This window comes from Rhinolophus sinicus, linkage group LG10 (genome assembly GCF_036562045.2).
Source record: "Rhinolophus sinicus isolate RSC01 linkage group LG10, ASM3656204v1, whole genome shotgun sequence".
NCBI classification, from domain to species: domain Eukaryota; kingdom Metazoa; phylum Chordata; class Mammalia; order Chiroptera; family Rhinolophidae; genus Rhinolophus; species Rhinolophus sinicus.
Window position 1 is genome coordinate 103,594,209 of NC_133759.1, and position 27,589 is coordinate 103,621,797.

The 27,589-nt window shown below is 44.6% G+C and overlaps 1 protein-coding gene across 1 annotated transcript in view; it reads right to left on the reverse strand.

Annotated features, from left to right (window-relative positions):
* Positions 1–1,142: 1,142 nt before the first annotated feature.
* The window catches only part of LCP2 (lymphocyte cytosolic protein 2), a 40,395-nt gene continuing 13,948 nt past the window's right edge, over positions 1,143–27,589 (reverse strand). The window contains exons 4-21 of the mRNA XM_019741050.2: positions 25,526–25,591; positions 25,054–25,085; positions 24,403–24,440; positions 21,776–21,974; positions 19,735–19,832; positions 18,098–18,167; positions 17,893–17,976; positions 15,157–15,182; positions 15,033–15,052; positions 14,833–14,940; positions 13,452–13,482; positions 11,334–11,346; positions 10,509–10,638; positions 9,157–9,203; positions 5,680–5,771; positions 4,998–5,075; positions 3,424–3,579; positions 1,143–1,878 (exon numbers count right to left, since the gene is read on the reverse strand). Of these exons, the coding sequence (XP_019596609.2) occupies positions 1,756–1,878; positions 3,424–3,579; positions 4,998–5,075; positions 5,680–5,771; positions 9,157–9,203; positions 10,509–10,638; positions 11,334–11,346; positions 13,452–13,482; positions 14,833–14,940; positions 15,033–15,052; positions 15,157–15,182; positions 17,893–17,976; positions 18,098–18,167; positions 19,735–19,832; positions 21,776–21,974; positions 24,403–24,440; positions 25,054–25,085; positions 25,526–25,591 (1,411 nt within the window). The 3' untranslated portion in view covers positions 1,143–1,755. The remainder of the gene's footprint in view (positions 1,879–3,423; positions 3,580–4,997; positions 5,076–5,679; positions 5,772–9,156; positions 9,204–10,508; positions 10,639–11,333; positions 11,347–13,451; positions 13,483–14,832; positions 14,941–15,032; positions 15,053–15,156; positions 15,183–17,892; positions 17,977–18,097; positions 18,168–19,734; positions 19,833–21,775; positions 21,975–24,402; positions 24,441–25,053; positions 25,086–25,525; positions 25,592–27,589) is intronic.

Here is a 27,589-nt window from a genome sequence, read left to right on the forward strand (position 1 = left end):
CATAAAAACATCAGATACTCACCACCAATTTGTCATGGCAGTGGGATTATTTTTAGGATACCTTTATCCTAAAACTTCCCAATTTCTGTCCCTTTCCATCAAAGGAGACTTAAATTAATAGGCTTTAGTTCACCATATATACATGATTCACTACCAAATAGTTGCTTTGAAATCTACTATGTCCTTCATTTTTTGATATTTTTTTAATATAAAGGCTAGAAGACTATGAAGGAAGAAATAAGGGCAGCTCGCTCCATAACTTGCAATGGGTGCCACCCTCACTACCGAGCACTAGGTCAGCATTTAACACAAAACAGGCAGGAGGTAAATGCTTGCTAAATGTTCTGTTGAATAAGCGTGTAAATGAATGCAGGTGTTTCAGCTTTAGAATCTCAGATTTTGGACCTTAAGTAGAGAACTGCTTTGTAAGGATGAAGTTTTGTGAAACATTTTTATCATCATTGGTTAAAAGTCTCCAGATACTCATCGTAGCAAATTGTCAGTTTTAACCCGGTGATTTCCAAGAATCCCTTCCAATTTTCTATCAGCTCATGAAAAGGAAGATGCAAGATATTCTCTACCACTCAGAGAACTTGGAGATTAAACAGAGAAGCAAACAATTTTTGTTGTTAATCAAAGTTGTGGAATAACAACCAAGGGCCCAAAGGGGAAAGCTTGAAGAACCACATAACGCCAGGTTTTTGTTTTGCAAAATGCCTACTACTTTTGAGATATGTAACCAGAAGGAAAGAGCTGCATTTCTTTGCAGGATTTATAAACACTTTTTGGGAAGGATGGGAAGGGCATTATGAGAGTGGTCGGGCATAAAAAGATAGAAGAAAGAGATCTAGTCAGAAAGTCTGATCAAATTTTTCTGTGTGTATTCATTGCTTTTTCATCTTCCCAAGACAACTTTGGCAATATCTACATCCCTTGACAATGCTTTTGGAGTTGGGTGAGGGTTAGAAGAGGTGGGATTGCGATGTGATGAATTGAAATCCAGCTGTATTTGACGCCAGAGCCTCATCTCTAAATTTAAAATGTTTTCATTTGGTATTTGTAGCTTAAATATACTTTAAAACAAAAATAAATACTATGGATTAAACTATAAAGACAATAAAGTTGTTTCAGGAACCCAAAAGTAAAGCAAAAGGCAAATTAATTTTAATCCCAGGAAGTTATCCCAACATGCATTTATCTTTTCATAAAAAAGTATACAAAAATACACCCCCCCACCACAACAAAAACACCAAATAAGAAAGGATGAAATATTTTTGAAGCCTTTTAAATTATTGCTGCTGAGAAAGTGAATTTTAGTAATTTTCTAATTATACGTATAAAACTGATGGTTGCCTCTGACTGACAAAGGTTTGGCTATTAAAAAAAACAACAACCCAGTTTTATGTGATAGCAAAAGCTATTACTAAGTGTTTTGAAACTTGCCCCAAATTATTTTTGTAGCTGTGTAAACTACTTTGAAATGGGTATCACAAAAACACGTTTTTATAGAACTTAATTACAATGCAGTACGTGACTTCAAGTGCAAACATTATTACTGATGCACTTTACAAACACTGAAGAAGAATAAATAAATTACGGGACGTTTGACAGTCTTTGCTTCAAAACTTCTTAAAGTGAAAGGACAAAGCCCCTGTGTTCATGTTGAGGGGTTTGATTCAGTCCTAAGTGAGTGTCCAGCCACCCAGGCTCCCTGCTTTCCCATCCTGGCAGCAGAGGCGGCAGACGGGTGACTCGCTAGGCATGAGCTGCAGAATACGTCAACGTGCACTGGTATCGGGAACCTCGGTTTTTCCCATCGATCAGCAGAAGTGGCATTTTCCTGAAGTAGTCGATAATATCTGACACAGACAAGAAGTCCTGAAAGATTCAAAATAGGGAGGTAAATCACTGAAATGGGTAGTATGAATTTTGCCCTCAGTTTTGTTTATTTAATCTGCATAATATCCTACCTCTTGAAGTTATGAGGATTGTAGGGGAAAGTCTGTAAAATTTGGCAAATATTTGAATGATTTCTGCTATAGAACTTTGAAAACATAATTCCTCACTGACATACAACAAGCCAGGGATAAAAGACTGTATTTGAACCTTAGATAAGAGTCATCTATGCACAGGGGTCTAATTATGATACCCTTGCCTTAGGAATGCTCTTTGTTTGTGTGTTTGGTTTCTGTATCCCACCTTCTCTCAATCATTAATAGTGTGAGGAGGTATGAGGAATCAGGAGGTCAGAGGTGCTATCTATAGCAGGACACAAGAAGGAATAGCAGTTCCTTCGTGATCTCTCTACTGCGTCCCCATCGCCACCTCCACACTCACAGGGGCTCTGTAGCCAAGTCTGTGCATTCATTGCTTGGATAACCCTATCGCTGATGACCAGACTGGACAAAAGCCCATCCATCCTGTTAGCCAGGGGTCAGAAGCCTCCTCTGTAGCCCAGACATCCTCACACACTTCCTCCCAGATGTCTCTGCTAGGTGCCTCCCTCCGGGGCAGCTACGACTTGTACCTGTGCCTCTCCACACTAGACCAACAGAAATCCTGGGGGCAGACATCTCTGCTTCTATAGGACCAGTGCAGCTGTACCCACAATCGACACAGTGATTGAAACATTTGACCTAAATACGTGTTTATTCTACTCACTGACAGGAACATAACTGAAAAATATTTGGAGTGAAATGGAAGTGACGGGTGAGCTGTTTCTCACTCTGGAAATGTTTGATTCAGCTGACCCTCCTCCCAGAACTTTGAAGCTAAAGAATATGTTTGGGGCTTTAGTTTTAGCTGTTAGTGTCCTTGCAAAAAGCAGCGGCAAAAGGTTCCTTCACCCCAGTCTGACTACCACTCAAAAAGTGACTGGTGTAAGCCCCGGCCCAACAGAGGACCATGTCTTTGGCCATTTCGCCACCTTCATTGGCCAAACCTCCATTTTCAGTAGGAAATGAACTGAGTATCGAAATATTCACCACAACAAGAATTCTATTTCTCCCCTCGTCCAGATGCCGATTTAAAATACAGCCTTCTTAATACGCTGCAATCTTATATTAAAAATTATGTCACAAAGGTGAATGCAGAGGGCACTTGTCTTTGACACCATCTAATTGGATCTTTTTAAAACAATTTAAATGTTAACATTTTTTTTCTAATTTCAAAAGTTACACATGTGATTTTAGATTATTTGAAATAAAAGATATAAGAAAGATTCCTATGGCAGAGGTAGGTAGCTACTGTTAATACTTTGTTTTTTTCTTTCAGTAAATGGAGGGTCTCACTACTGTGATTTAACTTTTAAAGTTGTCATACAGTGTTGCCCTCCAAAGAATGTTACAGTGAAGCTCCATATAGGTAGTTACACACAGAGGCATAAAAGAGAATTGGAGGAATTTTGCAACGGGAAGTCCTTACCTCCTTCCCTCGGAGTCCAGTTCCCAACAAGTAAACTTGGCTTTCCTCCTGATAACGAATCTGGATGTTGTAAACTTTATCCTTGTATAACACCATGAGGACATACGGATTGCTCGTTGTCTTTTTAGAGCTGTCTCTCACCAGGAAAGTGCCATCCTAAAAGGATAAATTCCTGTTGTTATGGGAGCAGTAAAAGGCAATACTTCTGGTGCTTCTAAGAGCAGCAGAGAAGTCTCTAGCGATCTGGAAAGCTACGGTGGACACGTCAGTCATCATTCAGGGCCCCGGGCAGCTACAGATACCATGTGTCATGCATTTCTGGGTTGTCAGGAGGCAGCAGAGGTTGCATCAGAGACATTTCCAAGTCAACCTCTTTGAAGTCTCCCAATGGAAAGGAATCCCTTTTTTAGTAATAAAACAAATAATACATGGTTGGATGGATAAAGGGCCGGGTGAAATAAGGACTTTTTTGGTTAACTAAGGATATATCTTCCTGTTGCTAGGAGCTAATTTCCTAACCCTTCTTTCCACTTTGGAAGTCAGAAAACACCCAAAGGCCTATGAAATTCGCCCCTTTTAAAACCTCATGATCTCCAGGTAGTGTTTCATCCATCATATACCTGATGAATTCCATTCCATAAATTATTGCTACATGATATTAATACTGTAAAGATCTGATATTAAAGTAGAATTAATTAGTAAGGACACATTTAAACTACGCTCTCCTCTGTGTATTAAATCAGGATGGCTTTAAATAGCTATCAATCTGCAATAATGGCTTTCCTTTGTTCTTTTCATCCCAAGTTAATTGAGTAAGTTCCAGCCAGAACATCTCTGTTGAACAAACACACCTGCGGACCAGTGATTCGCAGCCTTGGGTTCACTATAGAATCATCTGGAGAGTTTTGAGGACTCCCAGAGCCCACACAGCTCTCCTGGCTAATTAAATCAGAATCTCTCCAGGTGAGACCCAGGAATCAGAATTTTTTAAAGCTCCCAGGTGATTTAAATGTGCAGCTAAGGCTGTGAACTCCTGTTGTAGGCTCCAGACCTGGAAGGTGAAGGGTCTTTGTTCCCCCTCTCTGATATGTAGATTTAAGGTTAAGATTCAGAACCAGATGACAGGAAATCTAGTAAGAACTCATAATATGAAAGGATAGCTAGAAATTTCTAGGGGAAAGGGCAGAATGTTGCTCCTGTCTCTCTGGATACGGGTTTCTCCATGTCGATGTGAATGGCAACCATGTATTAAGAGGAAGATGGAGCTGGTAAGTTAGAAATTGGGGGGAAAGGGCTTCCTTTTGACACTGTATGATTTCTATGGCACGCCTGGTCTTTTTGATAGTCAAATCTCCTAAGATTCTGCCAGCCAAATGGCGACCTTAATTTAGATTTTTCCCATTCTGAGGAATCATTGCTATAGCTGCTGGAAGGTGTGAAGTTGGCACTAATGGTATAACAGTGTGACCCGAGCGGAATTCCTAGCCTATAATTGGTACTCGATAAAAGTCAGTTCCGTTTTTCTCCTTCCATTAATATTTATAACTACTTAAAAATAAACTTTAGGACAGTACCTGGTTTATCTTTCTAAGAGCCGCTTCTGCCTCTGGTCGGGTAATATAAGAAACATACCACTCTTCATTTAATGAATTCTGAAAAGGTAAATTTTTAAAAACTGAATAAATTTTGCAGTTACATATGTAAGAGAAAAGAAAAGCCTCCAAGTAATTATTTCCATAAATCACCATCTCAATTCCATGAGGTCTGAAACATGTGTTTTCTTAATTTGAATATAGAATCATTCAGGTGGGACTAAATAGAAAGTATTTCCTGTGAACTGCTTTTTATCATGACTCTGGTAGCTATTGAATAAGCATTCCTTATTTAATGGAACCTCGGATCTGGAAAAATACACATGTAATAATTTCTTCAGTTTAATATAATAATGTACTTAATGAAAAAACTGGGTTAACAAGTAGTTAAAGGACTTATTCAAGGTCATAGACTAGGAAACAGATGAAAAAATAGGATTATGTTTCTCATTGTTAAATGCAAAACACATTTGCCATTGGAAGTGTCTGTAAGAATACAAAGGACAAAGAAAATAGTTTTCACTTGGATGTTCCCCTGTGATTTTCTTCACTAAAAAAAAAGGCTAATGGAAGATAAAAGTACAAAAGAGTATTCAGTAGGAGTTTCTCATGATTCATTTGCTAAGAAAAAAATTAAGTAAAATGAAAACATATGTTTTATTACCTGTTCTTCCCCAGAGGATGGTGGCCAAGGTTTGTTTGCAATGGGCAAGAAGTTCCTGCCTTCAGCTCTAGGAGGCGGTCTGTTGCCAGGGCCTTCAAAAGTATAGCATTTTGAAAGTTAATTAACTGTGAGCACCTTTTCACTTCTGTCATAACACATTTTCTCCCCAAAATGCCCTTGCAATTGTTCCCAGCAGTGAACATTTGAAGAAGCCATAGCTTCAAAAATAATTTTCACCTGTTCAAAACCACAAGGGCTGCTCACGCACTATTCTATCACCATGCAGTGAAATTCTGCGAGCGACACCACAAATTCGCGTGATTTCTTAAACGTGCACATTACATAATATAAAATGCCTACATCCAAGGATGATAAAGTCACAGTCCTTTTACTGTGATCATCAGAAAGAGTATTTAAGAGACAGATCTTTCATAGACCCTAGCACCCCTAGAATAGATTCCCAGTCACTGAGGTGACAATGCAATTAGAAAGATAATTATGTTCTTATTGTTTTCACAAAAAGAAATGTCCGTTACCCAAGATGAGGTGGAATTACCTTGAGAACCAGAATTACCCTTTGGAATACAGTTTGCTACCTGCTGTTCTTTACCGAATTTTCTGAAGCGGTAGAGCTGTTCGACCCCCATAGGAGGCCCTACAGATTATCTGATCAATCAGAAATCTTTATCACGTACCTGTAAATTACCCAGCACTTTCATCTCACCTTCTCTGACACTTTTTTTTCTTATTTATGGTTCCCTGAAAATTTCTGAGAATGTGTTTCCTAATCTCCGGAAACATTTGATTGTGTTGTTTTGAAATTGCCCAGGCTGTTTTCTATGTGACGGAATAGCTCTTAAAAACTGGAAAATTCTGTGAGTTGAATGTTGTCTTAATTATTCATTCACTCATTCATTGATTTATTCAACAAATATCTGTTCAGCCCTACCCTGTCCAGACCTTGAATAAGGCACCTGTGTATGCTACCTTTGATCCTGACAGCAACACCAAAGGTGGACACTGTCATCATTTTGCATCACAGGAAACAGAGACTCAGAGAATCTAAACAAATCACGGGCTCTTAGTGGCAGGGCCAAGACTTGAACTTGTGGTTCCCAAATGTTATTCTGTATAACTAAGAATCCTGGGATTTCTGAATCAACCGGGGCTATGGCACCAGCCTGTTAACAAGCACTCCAGGTGGCTCTGCACAGGGTTGCCATTCCACCTACGATATGTCACCAGTGGCTAACTGCCTGCCTCATGCCACTGAAAGAGGAGAGTTACCTGAAAGGGCTGAAGACGCTTGAGCCATATCACCTGGACATGTAAGAGGACCTTGCCTGTTTCTAACTAAGCCAATGAGGCTGGCCCTGAGCTGCTGACCTTCTTTCCTCAGGCTCCCAGTGCCTGAACAGCCCTTCCCCACCTTCACCTTTACAGGCCAGCATGCAGGCACTTTTGTAATGTTTGCTGAATGAATGAAATCTAACCACATAGGAAAGTGATAGAACCAAGTCATATGTTGCTTAGCTGCTTTAGGGTTGAGGAATGAGTCCCCTTCTGCTCCTGCACCTGCAGGCCAGCTCCATACAGCCATGATTCATGGCCAGTGAGCACATGTACCTTTTATTGCAGTCAACCACCACCCTTAATATCTAGATCGTCAAGGAAGTCGGAACAGGTTTTTGGATAATACACAATACATCCTTTACCTTAGGATAGTCAAGCAGCCACGGGAGAAGACTAAGGACCAGGTGACCTGGCCATCTTAGGGGAAAAGGGATCAATTTTGATTAAGGTAGTATTCAACAACAAAAAATTAACCAGCCATTTGTGTTAACCATCTCCATCACCAACCCATAAAACCAGGGGTGTGGGGGACTTACTTTGGGAAATACTGCTATAAGTAAAGTGTCTGGAGCTCAAATCCGTGCAAGAGCCAGGCGGGTAACACAATGTGGGTTCATAAAACACAGTGAGTTGTGGAGATTGGAAAATTGAGGCAGGGAGGGCACTGTGGAAATAATATATAGAATGTAGACACTAAACCCTCAACTACTTAGGAAACGTTGAAAACTTAGTGGATTTTTCATTGGCGTTAGCAGTGGGGTCTCACAAATACATGGGCTGGTGTATATAATATATCATGTAATATATGTGCTCCCAAATAAAGGTTTCCTCTTAGGCTATAATTCAAACTTACTAATGTAGTTTTCTATTTACAACACACGCTTGTATTCCTGTATCTGTACCATGACTGCAAAAAAACATGTGTTTGTTCCCAACAGCATTTCTTAAAATTTTAAGTCAATCTTTAAAAATCAGGTAATTTCACATTAAGGACTATATTTCCAGTTTTTCTTGAAAAAAAAAAATCATAAAATCTAGCAACACTAGGCCATTTTCCTGGCATGGGAAAAATCTGTTTTCTAGTGTTAGGTAACTTTCCTCAGTCATTTGACACTCAGTCATTCAACAAACATTTTTAAGGTACTTGCCATGTGCCAGTTATTTGGATAAATAATAAATAAATAATAAATAATAAACACAGTCTAGTCCTACCTTGTAGGCCTTTGTTGTTACCATGTTTTCCTGAAAATAAGACCTAGCCGGACAATCAGCTCTAATGCGCCTTTTGGAGCAAAAATCAATATAAGACTTGGTATTGTATTATACATTATATTATATTATATTATATTATATTATATTATATTATATTATATTATATTATATTATATTACATTATATTATAAGACCCGGTCCTATATTATAGTTAAATAAGACTGGGTCTTACATTAATTTTTGCTCCAAAAAATGCATTATTGCTGATTGTCCAGCCAGGTCTTACTTCCGGGGAAACACGGACCAGCAGAATCAGCATCATGTGGGAACTGCTAGAAATGCAGAATCTCAGGTCCTATCCCAGATTCACTGAATTAGAATATTTATTTTAACAAAATTCCCAGGTGATTTATATGCACATTAAAGTTTGAGAACACTCTTAGCAAATATTTAGATTGGCCACCCCGAGAAAGTATTATTAAAAATGCAGGTCCTCACCCAGATTTCACTGACTTGGAATCTTGTGGATTGGGTTCTGTTCATTTGTATTTTAAACATACTCCTTAATTTGCAACTCAATTGTAAATTCATTACAGACACCTAAAACTACAGAGAAAGCCAAGCACTATCCCCGGACACTGTATAGACACAGTGCAGGCATGAAACATTCTGTGTGGGAAGATTAAAGCCAAGACCACGTTCCTAAGGAAGTGTGTGTGTGTGTGTGTTTAACATAGTACCGTATCATTCCAACAGCCGTTGGTGCACTGCAGAAACTGAATTAAGTGCTGGATAAGGAAGTCAGATGCCTTTAGGAAATGAAACCTTTGCCAAGAGGCTTTGGAATGGGTTGGTAACCCAGTCAAGAAGGCGTGTTGCCTGGAGTGGGCCCCTGAATCACAGAGTACAAACCTTGAGAGAAGTATGGCGGCAGGGAGGCACTCTGCGGAAAACTGTTACTGCAGAGACAAAAAAAAAAAAGTATTGAAGTTGGGTTGAGGTGAAGGAGCCAAATGGGGAAGCTGTGTTAGGGAACCCAGAATGCAAATGCTGCTTTGTTTGTTGTTACTTCCCACCCTCCCACCCACAAAGCCTGGGAGCTGGATAAACAGACAGAACTGAGTAGATCTATTTCACTACTGTTCCCTGTGGACCATCCCAAAGTCTAACAAGCCTTATAAGCCAAAAAACCCAACAAAAACAAGACTGTGTAAGGGGCATTTAAAAAGTTACTTTAAAAAGCTGGCTGCCATTTGAGATCTTTGAGGTTGGAGAACGGCAGAAGTCCTCTGCAGAGAGGACCTCCCTTCACAGTTTCTGCAGGACCTGTGGGAGCCCTAAATGCTGTCTGCTCCCCACCCCTTAGCCCAAGCCTTCTGTTCAAGTCTGCTCTGCTCAGAAATCTCGTGTGAGTGGTCTTTGGCAAGAGTGAAGCATAGGACTGGGGCCCAGTGTGGGGTGAAGCAGCACGAGAAAATGGCAGACATGGCAGAAAAAGAAAAACAGCTGGAAGAATGAGAAGAAACAGAAAATCAGAGCAAGAGGTGCCCAAGGAAAATGAAAAAATTTGAGATTCCTCCCAGATGTTTGGCAGGGGTGGAGAGGTGGTGCTGGTGGTTGAGTTTTCTCCCATATTCAGGATGGGACTAGGGCTCTCCCTTTGGATATTAAAGGAAATGGTGAGCCCAAAGGGCTGGAGGCCTTTGGGGATACCAGGAGGCAGTCTGTGGAGGGAGAAATGACCTAGTCTTTCTCCTGTTTGCGCCTCTGTCTCTGGACAGCCTCATCTGGGCCCTGAGAGATGCTATTGCTAAGGAGAAAATGGACCTGCAGGGACAAAGCCTGTGCAGTGAACTCAGCATCCACCAAGTGTAAGGTATGTTTTCTCAGTCTCCCCGCCCAAGATGCAGGGTGAACTCCAAGTACTTAAATTGACTGGGTTTCTTGAGAGGTTGTTTGTTTGTTTGTTTCAATTCACAAAGTGAAAACATTCCCCATTTCCTGCCAGAGTCTGTTCTGTCTGGGGCAAGCGTGGGGTAGTCTGTTCTGCACCCCTCTGACCCCAAGCACACACTCAGAGGACAGCAGTGGATTAATGCATGTGGTTCTTTATGCTCTGCTTGGTTTGGGTTCTCAAGATCCAAAATGTTCCGACCTTCCTACACACTTGCTCATTTCTTTCTTCCTCAACCCACCTGCCATTAACTGTTATAAGTGGACCCACATATTATGTTAAGTTAGAACTGAATGACGTTGCCACGAACCTCTCTGAGAATGCTCCCGGCACATGAGATGATGAGAGGGAGTGTTTGGGTGATGGCTTAGTAGATCTTGAAGGGAAAGTGTTGGAACTCATGGAGAGCAGTGCTGGCTGGGGCAAAGGTCTTTGATGTACTGTGGGGGAGAAAAAAATAAAGCAGATGGTCAGGATCCAGGTGTCACAGGAACATTCCAGAACTGCTCCCCGGTTAGAAACAGCTAGTCTAAAGGGAGCTGAAAATATCCAAAAGATCAAATGTAATTAGGAAGTGGTAAAATGGAACCCCACCCCTCAAGAACTTTCTAGATGATTTCCACCTTAGAATGCATTTTAAAATGCTGCCATTCTACATCATTCTCTGTAACACATATTTATTTCATTTTCGAAGTGCTGACTTGGCAGAAAATTGTCAGTTGGAAACCATATGAATTTCAGAAATGATTCACAAGCCTTTTTCGTTTTATGCAAGCCAAATTTCATGCTTTCTCATTCTTCTGCAGTTAGTGATCCTTTACCCACAAATGTTAGAGGGCATAAATATTAGAAATTTTTCTATCAAACCATAATACAATTTTTAAAAATTTTCTGTATTATTAAGTAATTTGCATGGATACGCATGAACTCAACACTTCTCTTTGGTAACCCAGCCAAGTGATTCCATCTTAATGATAGTCATGCAGTTTACTGACTGATATATGTCTACTTAACACTAATTTAATAATTTTAATTGATTCTGTGGGGTTTCTATATTAAACAATTCCCTGTGAATGCCTGAGCAGAAAAATGAAGGAATGAGTTAGAAGTTGTAAGAAAGCTTTTCTGAACATACCATCATCTTCATCCTGGTGAGGGGAAGAAAAAAAAAAAAAGACATTCAATTATCATCACAACCTGATTCGTAAAAGAACTGCATTTCTCAATAACATAAATGTCTTTGTTTCACATTAGCAATTGTACAATTCCATAATAAATACATTGTGGAGAACAGTAGAGCTTGCTAAGGGGCTTATGATCTCGTAATACAAACCATCATCTAAGGAGATTCCACTGAGTCGTTCCTTCTATATTTAGCATCAAATAGGTTCTGAGGTGTCTAAAAGGGCCCAAAGATACAATAATAATGACAATATCTACTGCGTGCCCCCAAAGATTCATACATGATATTTCATTCAATTCCCCTAGCAACCCTTCAAGAATTTAACGTCCTCCTTTCACAAATGGAAACAGGTTGCTCAGCAGGGACTCTGAACTTGCCACATGTTACAGAAATAGATCCGGCCCCTCATCTGTCTGACTCAAAGCTCAGCCTTCTTCAGGGCTCTGTTTTGCTACGGCCACTCTTAAAAGCACCTCTACCTTAGTTATTTATAATGTGGCTTACAAAGTGTGTCTACCTCACTCAGCATATTTGCCTTCAGGGCAACCTTGAAATAAGCAAAGGAAGGCTATTTATTCCTCAGATGAGAAATGATGACAGAGACAAAGACGGTGCTGCCATTGACCAGCAGGCCAAAATTACCAACCTGGACTTGTTTTGTTAGACCACGCAAGGTGATGAATGAGCACCTTCCTCAAAGCGTGAGAATTAGATCAGTTACGACCTGTGCCTGGCATATGTCAAGTGTTTAGGAAAAATTCGCTGTCATTCGTCTACCACTGAGATGAGGCAAGAAGGATCATAGCCAGAATCATTCATCCCAACTGGCCAACTGGGAGTCCCTGTGAAGGGCTGCATACATAAAGGCACGTGGGCTCAGGGAATCCCCACAGTGACATTTCTCTTCAACACTGTGGCAACCATGTCATGTCCACTCTGGTTCAAGAATATACAACTCCCAGATTCCCATGACACGAGTGTCAACCCTTCCAGAGATTCGGGACCTCAGGAATGTGATGTTACCCTCGCTTTCATTGTCTCCTCCTCTTGCCCAGCAGCTCTGCAGCCCAGCTGCTGTCCCCATAGGCTTCAGGGGCATTGCCACCCACCTGTTTTTGCTCAGGATATTCCTGAGGCTGGGATGCATTAGGGCTTTCTCTTCGGGTGATGCTAATCTGTGTCCTCCCCATCATTGAAAGCCCATCACAAATCTCACCTCAAAGAAGTCACCCCTGGTTCCTTGACCCCCATGGATCAGTTTCTCCCCTTTGCTTCTGTAGCTTATGCCACGATCATAGGCGGCTTAGCATGTTGGATTGTGGTTTGCCTGGCGCCATCATATCTTAGCATTTAAACAAGCACAGCGTCTAGCACAGAGCTGCGGAACAGCACGCATTTGTGGGCTGAGCCCTTGAATAGGGGCAAGTGTGTGCTGGCCCTCAGAGGGCTTCTAGTACAGAAGAAATCAGGCAGACCTGGATTCTCATCCTGGCTACTCACTAGCTGTGCAACTTGCAATGAGTTTCTTACCCCTTCTGAGCTTCAGTTTCTCTCAGGAAAAGAAAAACTCTGATTCCTCATAGGGTCATTAAGTGCAAAGTCTGTGTAAAACTGGGGTGACCAACTTTCCTGGTCCTGGTTTGCCTGAAACTGATGGAATTCCTCGGATGTGAGACTTTCATTGCTAAAACTGGGGCAGTCTCAGGCAAATAGCTGATCACCCAAATGTAGCTAGCTTGGCAACATGCACATAGTAGGCATTCAATAAATGCTACTGTCCCTCTTTTTCAGGTTGTAGGGGCATTAAAAGGGAAAACAGAGGACTTAGAAACTTTGCCGTGAGGCCCAGACTTGTGGAAACCCCTCCTGACATCCTCCCCTCCACCCACTGCCCGTTCACCTGGCATTTTGCCACCTGGTAATGGGGCTGAGATTAACCCAGCCTGGGAGCTCTCAGAGGGGCAGGAGCTATGCAGTGCAGCCTGGTGGGACAGGTGGAGCTCCAACCTCCATAGAGCCTGCACGGTTTTCCCTGTGCCAAGCATTCACCGAATGACATTTTGTACTTACATTCTCTCTTCTGTCTGGTCCCCATCCATGCCTGAAATAGGGCAAAGAAAAAAAAACTGAGCTTGAAGAGTTTCAAAGAGCTGGCCTCAGAATATAGATAGTTGCACTTAATCTAATAATGAGACATCAAACTCACTGAGCCATGATTAAATGAGAAACAAAAAAAAACCCAGCAGAAAAGCAGGGGAGAGGCAGTGGCAGGGAGGTTAGGTGACTCAACATTCTGTCATCATTGCAAGATGAGCTAGACAAACCTTTATTCTGTTTAGCTACTGCAGCAAATAATTACCAAAAATAGGTTTAGTCAGCAATCTAACTCTTTCATAGCTATTAAATTTCACTGAGTAGATGTTTCTTCAAGCAAATGAAAACATTTTAGGTAATATTCTCCTTTGCTGCTGTGTTAAAACAGCCATCTCGGGGCTCACCCTTCGGTGAAGGGAAGACAGTTGGAAAATGCTGCTGCTTTGGGACTTTTCCCAGACGCATGAGCTAGTCAGACAGATGTGACAGCTGCCTTACAACTACGGCAGGCATCTGTACTCCTGGGCCCCAGCCTGTTCTCAAAGAGAAGGACACAAGGACCGTTTGTTAAACCGCTCCTATCTGTTGATGCTTCATATGTCATCTCATTCTGTGTTTAATTACAACCCTGGTCTTTTGTTCATTATGATACTTCTGGCATTCATTTTCATCTTTTAAAATATTCCATTCAAATATTAACTCCATCACTGAGGTGTTGTGGGTGCACCCTCGCCCTGATTTAATCCTCACATTAGCCAAGCCAAGACCAGAGTTACAAATCCTGATTACACAGGTAAACAGGGTTGTCCTTAGTAAGGAGTGGGGTTGGGTCTGACTCCAAATGCATTTGTACCATTTGCTAAATTGGTCCCGTAGACTTCACAGCAAAGTTAGCACTATTAGAGCAGACCTCCGTATGCTGGCATTATAAACTGTGGTTGGCAGCGAGGAAGCCACTTACAGTGACCGAAAAACCTCCCCCAATTATTTCCTCTCTGCTATCTGCATGGAAAACGAAATTGGCAGATAGGTGCCTGTGCACTGTGATGGAAAGAAATGCAGCCACAAATTGGGCTGGTTGAGGATAAGGTCTCCACAAAGGGCAGTCATCCCCACACTCCTGATTAAGATTCTCTCTACCCCTTTCTTGGTGAGATGGCTATTTTCTTCAAAGAGACCCAGGCACTTTACATCCAACCTAGGGAGTTTGAACACCCCTCCAGCCATAGCAGCCAACGAGCCACTCCTGCCTGGGAATGCCCAGAACTTCTGGTTCCTGTGTAAGGCTCCTAATAGTAGGCAGGCTGTTGGCGTCGTCCATTCTGAATGACCAGCTCAAGCAACAGAAGATAGTTACTTTGGCACAAATGGCTTCTTCCCTGGCAGAGGGCTACTTCTGTCATGTCTTTCCGTGGCTGGTGGTAAAGGAGGCTTTTGTATCTTGGGTAAATGCTCCCCGAGAGGCCTGCAGAGTTGAGAGAAAGGATGTGTGAGAAACAAACTCGAGTTCCACAGCGCAGACCGTGTTCCCTCCTGCAGATATAACAGAGCGCTTACCTTCCTGCTGGGGCCGAGGGCTGCAAGACAGGAGGGGAGATGTGTGAGTGTATTTAGCGCTTTTTAAAGAACAAAGACAAGATGCAAAACAAAACACACACAACAAAACAGGAAAACAGCTTACCTTGTCAGAAAACACCGGTTTCTTTCCTGTAAAGGACAAACAGCAGACAGGTCTTGAATTCTGGACTTTATCAACTAATCATAAGCTATTAAAACATAGTTCATTGAAACTGTGAACCAAGTCCCTTGGAGGGCTGATGGGGTTAAAGCATTTAAGAATCATAGACCCTAGACCAGGAGGGGCTCCGCACACAGCTACTAATTTTACAGGCTCAGAGAAATTACGTGACTTGCCCAGGGTCATACAGCACTGTGTACATACAAACAGTATTCTCGATTCTGTGCTTTCTTTCTGCATTTTATTTTATGTAACTGATGATAGGAAGGATTAAATGTCTTTTGGGATTTTATCCCTCTTTCATTGGTCAAGAGGTTCTATGTCAAGACTAAGTTTACTATCATTATATCTGAAATAAACCCAGTTGCCTTGAAAGAGTTAATTTTCCTCCAATCCTGTGGTACATGTTGACATTATATAAAGTATTACAGTTATTTTTCTGGAAAAAATTTTAACTTGGGGGAGAGGGTTTCAGGAGATTCTGATGGTGGGCTGCAAATCATTTTGTTTTGGTTTTTGTTGGTCTCTCTCTCTCTCTCTCTCTCTCTCTCTCTCTCTCTCTCTCTCTCCTTTCATTTTTCTCTTGGAACAGATAACATGCGGCTCCCAGAAGAAATGCTAGCTGCACCTGAGAACGCTACATTGCAAAGTTATTCTTGATTCTGTCTGAAGTCCCCTCGAGTCAATATGCCCTATGTCTTCAATGCAACAAAAGCATTACTTAACTGGATTCTACCAGTTCTAGAAGCAAATCCTGCATGGCCTTGAACAAGTTATTTAAGGTCTTTGAGTCTCAATTTCCTCACCTGTAAAATGGGGATTATAGGTGACAACTGCATAGGTTTGTCGTAAGGATCAGGTGACAATTTATACGCAGGCTCAGGCACACGAGTCACGTTAGATAGCACCTCTTCCTTTCCCCTCCCACCCTCCTGCACATTTACCAGCCTAAGGAGAATGATGGTAAGATGTGCCTGGAGTTGCGATTTATTCTCTAAAGACTGAGTATGTGCCAGGCCCATGAGAGGTTCTAAGAATATTGTCCCACTGTGAAGAGCTCACTACCTAGCAGAAGAGAGTTTTGGTGGTATAAAAAAAATGTTCATTCTTCATAAAACTTTGTTTTGGGGTAGAAACCCTACTTTAGAGGGATAACCAGAAAACTTAAATTTATATCTTTAGGCCTGAATAGATTTTCTTTCTCAAACATCTGCTGACTTATGCATATTCTCTGAGCATATCAGGAGTCTCCTGTTAAGAGTTTGCGCATTGTAAGTGGTTAGCTCTCCCAAAACATCATAGACAAGGGAGAAATTCAAGGATAGAGTTGGTATTACAAAATCTTCTAAAAGGGCCGATTTTGCTCAGAAGGTGACTCTGAAGGATTAGATGTCAGTATTCCATCTTTCTGAGCTTTGGCTCATGGTGGTAAGCAGGGCTGGAGTCTGAAGTCGTATCTCTCTTGCCTGCATTTTTGTGTCATTTACACGGCCCTCTGCAGTGGGCCTGTCTAAACTAAAATAGCTGATGCAGCTTTGCCTGAGTCAGCAGAATTGTGGAGCCGTTTCAGGAAAACAGCAGCAAGCAGCAGCCTCGAATCCAAGAACTGAAAGTCATTTGCCAGCGGAAGAGGAGACTGAGGCCACAGCAGGTTAATGCCTTGCTCAGAGTGCAGCTAAGGAAGGGCTGGGGTGGGGCTGGGGTTCTGGGCTCCTTAGCCCTCAAGGCTCGGGCACCTTACCCACAACTCCCTAGTCTACAGTGAGGAAAATCCAAGTCTCCAAATACAGAATGCTGTGGTGGAAAAAAGCAACCACTCTGAAGTCAGAAAGACCTGGGTTCAAATCCTGTACCTAGTTATACACGTTTGGGGGAAATTATTCAATCTCTCTGAGCCTCAGTTTTACCATCTGCAAAGTGGGATAATCACACACACCCTTTGTTGGGTCGGTGTGAGGATAACAGATAAAGTAGGTACATTATTTATGGAAGGTAAAGCACTGGCCCTACAGTAGGTGCTCAAGAAATGGTAACTAAGTTTTAGAATTGAATTGGAAATAACTTCCCATGGACATAGCTGCAATCCGAGAATACTCTGGGTCAATTCTGGGGGAACGGGACTGCGCAGTTTGGTCAACTGCACAATACGACGAACAACCCCCCCGCTCCCCCGCCATTTGAATAGCACCTTAGAGTTTTAGAAAGCATTTTCTCCTCACAGAACACCCACTTTACAAATAAGGAGATAGCTCTGGAAAAGTGAGGTCCCTGTGGTCAGTGAGCTGGCTAAGGAGTGACCAAGGCACCCGACAACAGGCCTCCCGACCTCTTGTCCCTCAGCCCAGTTCCGCCCTCTGCCCCACAGTGCCTCTGCATCACCCTTAGGGTGACCTGAGGAGTGTGTATACAGACGGCCGCATGTAGAAGCAGGCCCAGCAAGGGCTGAGAGCAGGCGCTCTCCATCTGGTTCATATGGGTTTGGGCTTCTACGTGGGATCTTAGCAAGTTACCTCTTCACGCCTCAGTCTCCTCATCTGTAAAATGAGGATGATTCTACTAATCCCTGCTTTATTGTACTGAGATGTTAGTTAAATGAGATGGTGAGTGTAAAACGTATACCACAGGCATTCTATAAATGTTGACCATTATTAGTATGCATCAAATATGAATGATACCAACCTAGTGTGAAGGGCTCTCTGTCAAATGGAGCTAATGAACGATCTAGTGCGGGTTTCGTGCTTCTGTCTATCGAAGGAGGAGGGACTGGAAGGGAAAAAGACTGAAGTCAGTTAAAGGAAGAAAGTGGTTGGCTGAGGGTGGGGGTGTGGTGGCGGTGAGGGTATGGGTGGGCTGGTGGGCAAGAGAGAGCAACTCTCATACTTACGCTTTGCTGTTTTATGGTTTCTACTTCTGCTAGGCTCTTCGTGGTTGGGCTGGGGTGAGGGCAGTGGCGGCTTAAAAAAAAACACCCAAATGTTAGGAAGTATTCCCAACACATCCGCAGGTCCTGGTGGCTTTATAGCCCCAAATGTATCTGAATCTGTTCCCTTTTCTCCATCTCATGTTCCACCCACAATCCTACTTGGCATTTCTCAACTGAACAGTAGCCTGCTCTCTGAGCCCCCTGTTCTGCCGTCTCTCGTTCACAGAGATTTCCACTGCCAAACCCTTTCGTGGCTCCTGTCACATTAAAAACACCGTGACCTGCAAGGCCCTGCCCAAGCTGGTTCCTGCCTACCCTTCAACCCCTCTCCCCAGTGCCCACCAGGCTCCCCCTGTATGTGTCTTCTTACAGTTCCAGCAAAATCTCAAGCTCATGCCCTCTTTGGCATCTCTGTACTTCTGTTTCCATCTGTCTGGAATGTCCTTTTCTCAGCTCTTGCCACAACTGTAAGGCTCCATGTCACCTCCCCACCCATCCTCATATTAATGGGTCTTCTGTATCCCTAACAACACATTACTACTCAAATTGTCTTGTTTCTACATCTGTTTACTTGTTTATCATTTGTCTCCCCCTAATCAAATAGAAACTTTTTGAAAGCAGAGACCTTATGTGTCTTCTTCATGCTCTATTCCCAGCAGCCAGAACACTGCTGTGCACAGTGGCTGCTCAGTAAATATCTATTGATTGGAAGAGTGAATTCTGCATCCCCACAGGGGAGGTGAAGGCCTTCAGATTTCCAAAGCGAACTGCGTTTGTAGAAAAATTCAGCTCCGTGAGCCCCCTTTGCAAGAGAACTTCAAAAACTGGGGGGAGCCAATTATTCTTAGATGGGAGGTCCTGGCTGTGGTGTGGTCTAGATTTTGAGTTATTAGAATAATACGTCCTCTCTGTCCTTCTAGCCCTGGCACTTCGGCATTTGCCATAGCTGTTAAAGCGCTCAGGGGCCTCATGAAGAAAGCACATTTCCAGCTATTGGCTCTTTAGCCTGAACTTCTCAGGGTCTCTCTGGGTATTGATTAGGCCCACAGGACCTGGGGCTAAGCTTGAAGAGAGAGTAAAGAGGGCTGCTGCCTCTCTCTTTCTCACTGGGTTCACTTTGTCAGTTACAAGGCATTTGTCTGTGGAATTTCAGGCATTGGCCAGCAGGTGGCGCAAGTCTCATTGTAGGAATGAAGGCGACTTGCAACCCAAGGAATTGGTGCCATTGACTTAACTTGGTGCTCCTCTTAGAGTATATTTTATAGTTTTCACTTATTTCAAAAGTGGGAGACAATAGCACAATGCATACCACAGGGAGACTTTTTGTTATATAAGTAGTTTACACTGTTTATGGGAAAAAGAAAATACTGCTGATAAGCATTATGACATGAATAAAAATGACTAGCATTTCACCCACCTTCCCCCCACCAAAAAAAAAAAACGCACTGTGAGTACTTGGGTGTGCATGTTCCCAGCCTACATATAATCTTGTCTGACTGGTTAGAATTCGATGAAGGTGTTTATAGTCTTCTTTTCTCTCTGACAGAGGAAATTTTTGCAGTGGGTGCAAAGCACCATGAATGAGCGGGGAGACCTACCATGTGGCTCCGGCCGGCTGGTGGCGGAGGGAGGGCGGTCATCGGTCTCTGGGGAGGCACAGGTGGCTGCTGTGGGGCTTTCCCAGACAGGGGCCGGTCTGTGGACACACAAGGGCATTGAAATGAAAGGAGAAATGCTAAACGAAAGTGAGTGTGGCCCACCTCAGGGTTCTCTAGGAACAGATCTTGCACCCAGCTCTGCATCTCGGGGCTGCGGCTCCCTGAATCCCACAGACCCACACCAGCACCACCGCCAGCCCTGGCCGCAGCAAGGATTTGTCCACAACTGGGTTACCAGGGCTGGGGTGTCCGAGACACATACACACACACAGGCGCACCGAGCTGCCTGGGCAGGGACAGTTGGCACTTGTGGCTCATGAGGATCCTGTTCTGGGCCCCCATCCTTCCCCTCACAAATGCTCTGGGCTGCCCTTCCCCCTCCCACTTCCCCCTTTTGCTCATCTCTTCCCTTAAAGGGAAGAGCTGGTCTCCAGCTCCTGTTACCAAATCATAGATTCTTATCTGGTTACTTGGACTTGCCTTGGACAGAAACTCACATTGTTCTCATCCTCACAGAAGTGTCCCTGGGCCAGGTTGACAGGCTGGCAATGTCCCACCGCTGTGTCAGAGAAAGGCCAGGCCAGGACTGTGAGTGCTGGCTTCCTTACATTCTGTGTGCTTGGTGCCTCTCTGGCCTCACCCTAACCCCAGCCATTGAGAGGCATCACTCATCCATGGAGAGTGGGGCTCAGAACTCAGGCAAGCCTGGTCTAATCTCAGGCCACTCCACCCACACCGGCCATCTCTCAGCAACTCTGACATGCTCCTTCGAGCCTCAGGACCTTTGCACAGCCATTTCTACTGCTTAGAATGCTCTTCCCTTCCCACATATACCCTCACTGAGCCAACTCCTCCTCATCCTTCAAGGTTTACTTTAAATATCCTGTCTGCAGGATATCAAGCCCAGACTAGGCATACACCCCAGCCTCATCTCCTGCACTTGTCTTCCTGAGGATAGATCATGATTTAATTAAATAATTTTGTGACTCTTTTCTTTGATGTTGCCTCATCCACTGGACTAAGAATTCTTTAGGATGAGGATTGCGTTGTTCCCTCTGTATCTTCATCACTAACACATAAGTGGTACACAGTGACTTATTTATCCATTTCTTCTCTGGGCCTCAGTCTCCCTGTATATGAAACAGGCTTGATAATTGCTGCCCTTATCGGACAGGGTGCTTAAAAAACACAAAATGAGATGTTGATATAGTGTTTGTGAAAGGGCTTTCAAATTGCAAAGTGTTATACAGCTGAAGGATCAGTGGTATTAATTTTCTGTGATATTTATCATCAACTTTCTAGCTCAGTCCTTGACAGTCTGTTACACAAGCGTGTACATGCTTATTTTCTGTCACCACCACTACTAGAATGTAAGTAAGCCCCATGAGGCAAGGGTTATGTCTTCTTTCCTGATGATTTCAAATTTCAGCATTTAGACTGATGAGCGGCTCATAGTAGGAGGTCAATCATTTTTGTGGAATGAATGAATGAATGAGGGAGAAATGGGCTGACAGGAACAGAGAAACAGTGAAAATCTTATATACTGTTTTAAATATTTTTAAGTTATGGTCAAACTCCACTCATTATGGTTATGTTTATTCTGACAGCCTGTGGGTCATAGTTCCACATAACTATTAATTGGTCAAAAGATGGGGAGGAATAGGAAAGTACTTTTGAGTCTCTAAGTAACACACAAAATAAGTTATTACTGCTAAATACCCACATGTGGCAGTTTAATGCTGATATCAGCCACTACAGGCAACGATTTGTCTATGATATTAATAATCCTCACAGCAAACCAATGTGGTCTATATTATTATGATCCCATTTCACAGGTGAAGACAATTGAGGCCCAGAGAAGTAGAGTCACTTGCCTAAAGTCGCTGAGCTGGCATCAGCATGCAAAGCCTTGTGCTACGTGGGCAATCGGCCCCCAGTGCATGAGTGGGGGCTGGGGGCTGGGCTGTGCCAGTGCCCTTACCAATGTACATAGAGTTGGAGTTGGAGAACGGCTTGGCAGGCAGGATGGAGTTCTGCAGAGCTTCCTCGTCGTTGGAGGGTGGTGGCTCGTAATCCGCGTCGTCTTCCACAGGTGCCTCTTCCTCCTCATTGGGGGACTCATAGTCACCATCATCTTCCCCATCCTGATCATCATTGGGACTTTCATAGTCATCTTCTTCCTGCCAACACAGTGACAGGGACAGTGCAGTTTGTAGAGGGCCCTTGGCACTTGAAGTGCCTGCGTCTACTCTCTCTCTGCCAAGACTCGCCTGGGGGCAGGCAGCACTAAGATGGTTACTCCCATTTTACAGATAGGACACTGAGGTCGGGGATTGCACCATCACAGGGCCAGCAAGTCGCGGACTTGGGACCTCTGTCCAGTCTTCAGACCACTGGGCGAGTGCATTTTCCTCCACACCTTTTCGCACCACAGAGAAAAGCAAAAGGAATGAGGAGGACACTGGAATAGAGGGGTGGGAGACCTGGCTCCGTTTTGAGTAAACACATTTTTTACTCCAGACATCACCAAGAGGAAGACTAAACGTCTGGAGCATTTGTGATAGTTCACTGTCAGTTCTGTTCTTAGTGTCCTTGTGCTCAAAACATGTCATTGTAACCCAGCTCAGTGCAGAAGGCCACGCTAATGGGAAACCAGATAGCCAAGCCTGTTCATTGGAAGGCAGATGACATTGTGTCTGAGCAGGGCAGTCACAGCTCTGCTCTTTTTTTTTTTTTTTTTTTTGAGGAGAGTTGAGTGCATGGAAATAACAGCTCATACTCATGACCTCTGACATTGCATTTAAAGCTGCCCTCTTGGAAAGACTCTCTTTCCAAATTTAAAATATTTTATTGTCTTTTATGTTTGCTTCTTGGTGGGTCTCAGGAAAGTAAGCCCTAGGGGCTGGGTGATGGCTTTTGAAGCATGCCATGAAAGTGGACAGTAATGATTTCCCAAGCAGAGGGGTGAGGTCAGCTGCCCAGCGAAGTGGCTTCTCACTCTCCTGCCAAAGTCCAGTGGGCAATAAACGAGCCCAGGGCATTTCTCTAAAGTCGAGGACGGTGTGGAAAGAAGCAACGGGAGGTTGCAACTTGGCGAGGACACACACGTTGCGATACTCTACAAGCCCTGACAGCTTTGTGAAGTAGCTTAAGGAAGACGTGTCTAAGTCGTTCAACTGAAAGATTCCTGTGTTAATTTTTGATTTGAGGAATATTTTAAAAATAAATATTAGAAGGCAAAGTGACAGTTGTGTGTCTTCCTGAACTCTGAAAAGAACTGGTCGGGCCATCAGTGTGTCTGTAACTTAAGAGCAGGGGAGGGAACCTGTGATAAACAGGACTTCAGATCAGCCTCATTGGTTTTGACTGCCCCCTAGTGTGACGGGGGAATCGCTGAATTCTCTCCGCCTGCCCCTGCCAGGCCCATTGCTCCGGACTTCCCCCAGGCCTTTACCCCATAAGCCTCTCTCAACAATAGACTTTCCCTCTCCGCTTCTAGAAGGATCATTTCTCCCAGTGATTTGGCTCCTAAATGTATGCATGTTTTTGTTCCTAATCAGATTCAGCCAGGTGTATGTGCTATCCCAATTGAAAAACGCCCATAGGACGGGGTCCTTTTCCTTCACCCTGCCCCCAGAGTGTCCTGTGCAGTGCTGGGCTCCTCTGGGAAGCCCCAAGTTTTGTTGCCAGCAGCTAGTGGAAACCCTCTGTCTATAGAGAGGATCGAGGAGACGGGTTTCAGGCGGAGCCCCAGCACGGGAGGGACTGCATGGCCAGCAGTGACGGAGATGGAGCTTCTGTGCGAATATGTAAACACTTGGGAGGAAACTCTGGTCTATTTTCTCTTTTGTACGAAATAAATCTGTCATATTCCTTTGTGATCAGACAAAGCACAGACTTCGCTGACCTATTTTTCAAATGCAGTGATTCCTTTTACCAGCATCCCAATAGGATACGGGCTGTTTAGTGCCTGCTTTCTGAAGGTGCTAGAAGCAGCTGCTTACCACAAAGACCACTGGACAGAGGGCTGGGTCACTGGTCCCAGGCCTGCCTCTAACAGGCGCTGTAGCTCTAACAAGTCATGTTCTCCAGTGGGCTCAGCTGCTTCATCATAAAATGAACACATTGGGCTCCAATCCATGACAAAGCCTTAGCCTGAATCTAGTTTTATGCACAGTGACAGTATATGTGGTCTAATAGGGAGAGGAAGTGCAGAGCTCGTCAGACTCCCAAAGGGCTCACTGTGACCCCTCAAATATAAAGCTCAAGAGGGTGGGACCTCCCCTGAGGTCTTTTCAGGGCTACTGGTTGATTCTGGAATCCCTTTCCCTCTGTGTCACCTGTGAGGACTTACAAGAAAAGCTACTATAAAGTTACTTTAGTGTAGGGGAGGGGTTAGGGAAAGGCCCTGCTGTGAGCGGTAATGGTGGGTAATGGTGAGACCGTGTGGATGGCAAAGCAGAAAACATTTACTGTCTGCCTTCCTGGGGCACGTTTTCTGACCCCTGGGCAGGGGCACAGGCATGGTATCAGAGGCTTGGCTCTTTTTGGCACTGTCTGCTTCCTTAGGACAGAGGCACTCTGGAAAGACAGCCCACCCATACTCACAAAGGATGACCAGCCCCCATTGTCCTCCTCGTGGCTTTCTGTGGAAGAAAACAACACCACCATTAGTACCACAAAAGCCACTAGGAGGGAAGTCAACGCAGCAGTCCCATCTGGTGCCTTCCCACAGCACAGCCCCGTCCCAGGTCTGCATCTAACCTTGTGTGTCGCGTACCTGGGGGGTGACAAGTTAGTATTAGCACTAGAATGTCTACCGGAGGGGCTCGTTGTACCAGATGGCAGCGGTGGGCCTCAACATTTCACATGTATAAAAATCACCTGAGAGTACTTTAAAGTATGTGCACTACAACTGTTGAAGAACTGCTTTAAAGCCTCTGAAGCATGGGGCTGGCTCCATTCAGGTGCTTAGCCAAAGCCCGGGTTCTTCCATGCGCCCCCCACCCCCCACTCCCAGAATTCCTCGCTGTGTTTCTGCAGAGGGTCCCAGCTAAGCAGATGCCATTAGCCAGGTGTCCTGCATAATGACACTTCTCCTCCCCTCGATCCAGACCCAGAGCCTTTCCTGGGTAACAAGTGGTTGACAGGCAAGTGAAGGTCACCTGCATGCCACCCAAGGAGCCCTAGGAGCCAGCAGACAGAACCGAAGTACCTGTCACCTCCTAAAGCAATCATTCTCAACCCCGAGATCTTTACCTGTCCCTTCAGGAAACCGCTGGACTTGAGGTCTGCAAAGGCAAACAGCATCGCATTAATGGCCCTGCTGATGAAAGAGGGGGATCTCCCTCTTTTCTCAACCCAGCCCTGCAAGAGGATCTCCCAGTGGAGACTATGTCTCACTAGCCAGGACTGGTGCCCTTGTTGCTTGGCAACCAGGGCCAAACTGCCTCCAAATTCTAGAAACCACTAAAGCCACATTGGTGGTGCCCCTGGGAGCTCGTGACTGCCTGTTGTCTAGGGGAAATTTCCTTGACAACCCAGACCCAGGGGCAGGGTGCCGGGTAGGGAGAGGGAACGCCCTCCCCTCCTGGTCACCAGCTTCCATACCCCGAGAGTGAATGAGCACTGATCAAAACTGGGCAAAACCAGGTCTGTGTCTCCCATTTAAGGTTCGACTTGGGTTTGAAAATTCTTTACGTTTCACTTCAGCGACACTGGGCCCACTCACTTGCGTGCAAAAATGCTTCTCCTCTCTTCATTCTTGTTGATTTCTTGACTTAACTTACTGAGAATCCTACAAGAGAAAGAGACAGAGGAGGTAACAAACCATCATCTCTCCCTGTCCCCAACCTTCCCAATGAGCCCCGAAATTCCTTGATTTGTTTGACCAACCACCGCCAGCCTCCTCCTCTGGCCTCCAGCCAGTCCCCTCAGTGGGCCCTCTGCTCCTCACTTCCTCCCAGAACTTGTCACCTTCACCCCCCCTGCCAAGCCTTGCTCTTGCCCAGGAAACGCTCTGCGTCAGGCTCAGCCTCCTCAGTCTAGCTCAGAGCCCCTCCGTGAAGACTGGTCAGCGCACACACAGCTTCCCCTTCTCCCACATCCTGCAGCCTTATGACCTGGATACGACCTCTGTGTGTTTTATTGTGTTAGTGCTCCTGGAGCTGAGGTGTCCTGCCTTGCTTTGGCAGCCTTGTGGGTGATGTCTGGCTTCCAAGAATCCTCCAATCATCTCTGAGACCTGGAGGAATCAGTTGCTCGTTACACAACTCTTGACAAGAGCTCTAGAGGCTGTTCTTTGACCTGTATCTCCTTCCATTCTCCCCTCCCTGCCTCCTCCTTGGTGACATGGGTTCTTATAAAAATGGAGGAAGTAGTCCCAATTGAGGCACAGCCTGCAAAGTGGGAGACTTCCTCCTTCTCATGTACCCTGAGGCCAAACTTGGCCAGGGCCCTTGGCGATACTTCTAGTTCCTGGGTGCTGTGAACTAGCAAGTCCCAAAGCCACAGGGCTGGGAGGGCCTTGGCCAGGACTGCACCACAAGCACACCCTAGCAATAAGCATCCATTCCATGGGGTGTCTCGAACCTTCAGGACATGCGACTCCAGCCTCCCTCAGCACCAAGGGAGTGAACAGGTTCAGTGTTTCCTAAAGATTTGGGGCAGCTGGGCAGAGCCTCGGAGATGGTCTGTCAGGCATCATTTTACAAATGAGGCCACAGAGACCCAGACAAAAGAAGGGACAGGCCCACCTGTGGGTTAGTGACAAAGGCCACCCCTCTCCCCATAACGCACACCAGCCCCAGAAGCCAGGCTCCCTAATTTCCAGGACAGCGCACTTTCAGAGCACCATATCCTGTGTGCATGCCTTTTATTCTGCGCGCTCTCTGGGAGTCAATACTACAGAGCCTATGGCCCATCTGAAAATGGCCCAGGATCTACATCTCTATTAAGAGACCATCTCGAGGTAACAACTTTGGCCTAAAACAAAATGACCAAGTTAGCAAAGACAGTCCTTAGCATCCACAACTTCTTACGTCCCTCATGCCCCTCCCAGATTGACCTCCAATCCCTCCGCTTCTCCCAGCTTTCAGGGAACTGCTGATCAGAGTCCTCTTATCTCCTTAGAACGACAGGATAAACTAATTGTGATACACACCACAGGGACGTCAGAGGACAGAGAAGGAGAGCGGGCAATGTTCAATCCTCTGTCATTATGTCATTGATGAAATGTCACACTTCACTGACTGCCCAGAGGGGTAGATACTTTAAAGCATGGTGGGGGCTTCCCAATGGCCTCCTGACCACACCACCAGAACACCTGGGACGTGGTTCTTTGGTTTCCTGTACACGATTGTTTGGAGGAGCTGAGGGGCGTCCCTCTCCCCGCTCCTTTGACATGTGGGATGGAAGAGGGGATCCCTGTGACTGTCCTGTGTCCTGGCTAGGTCAGGAGGTGGTGGCTGCAGCAGCCACTCCCTTACAATGCCCCCTTTCATTCAACAACATGCAGTTCCTTCAAGTGCCAGGAACTCTGCTGGGAGCTCGGGGTTCCTCAGGAAACAAAACAAAGATCCCTGTTCTCAAAGAACTTACATGCTAGTGAAGAGACAGACAACAACAATGAACATTTCAGGAAGTGAAATTCTAGGTAAGAACTGTGTAGATAAAGATGCAGTGGGGCGGGAGCTGGGTGAGCGAGGATGGGTGCATGGGAGGGGTGCAGTTGCTACTGAAAGCCAGCAGGCCTCAGTGCTGAAATGTCATTTCAGCAGTGACCTGAAGAAGGGAG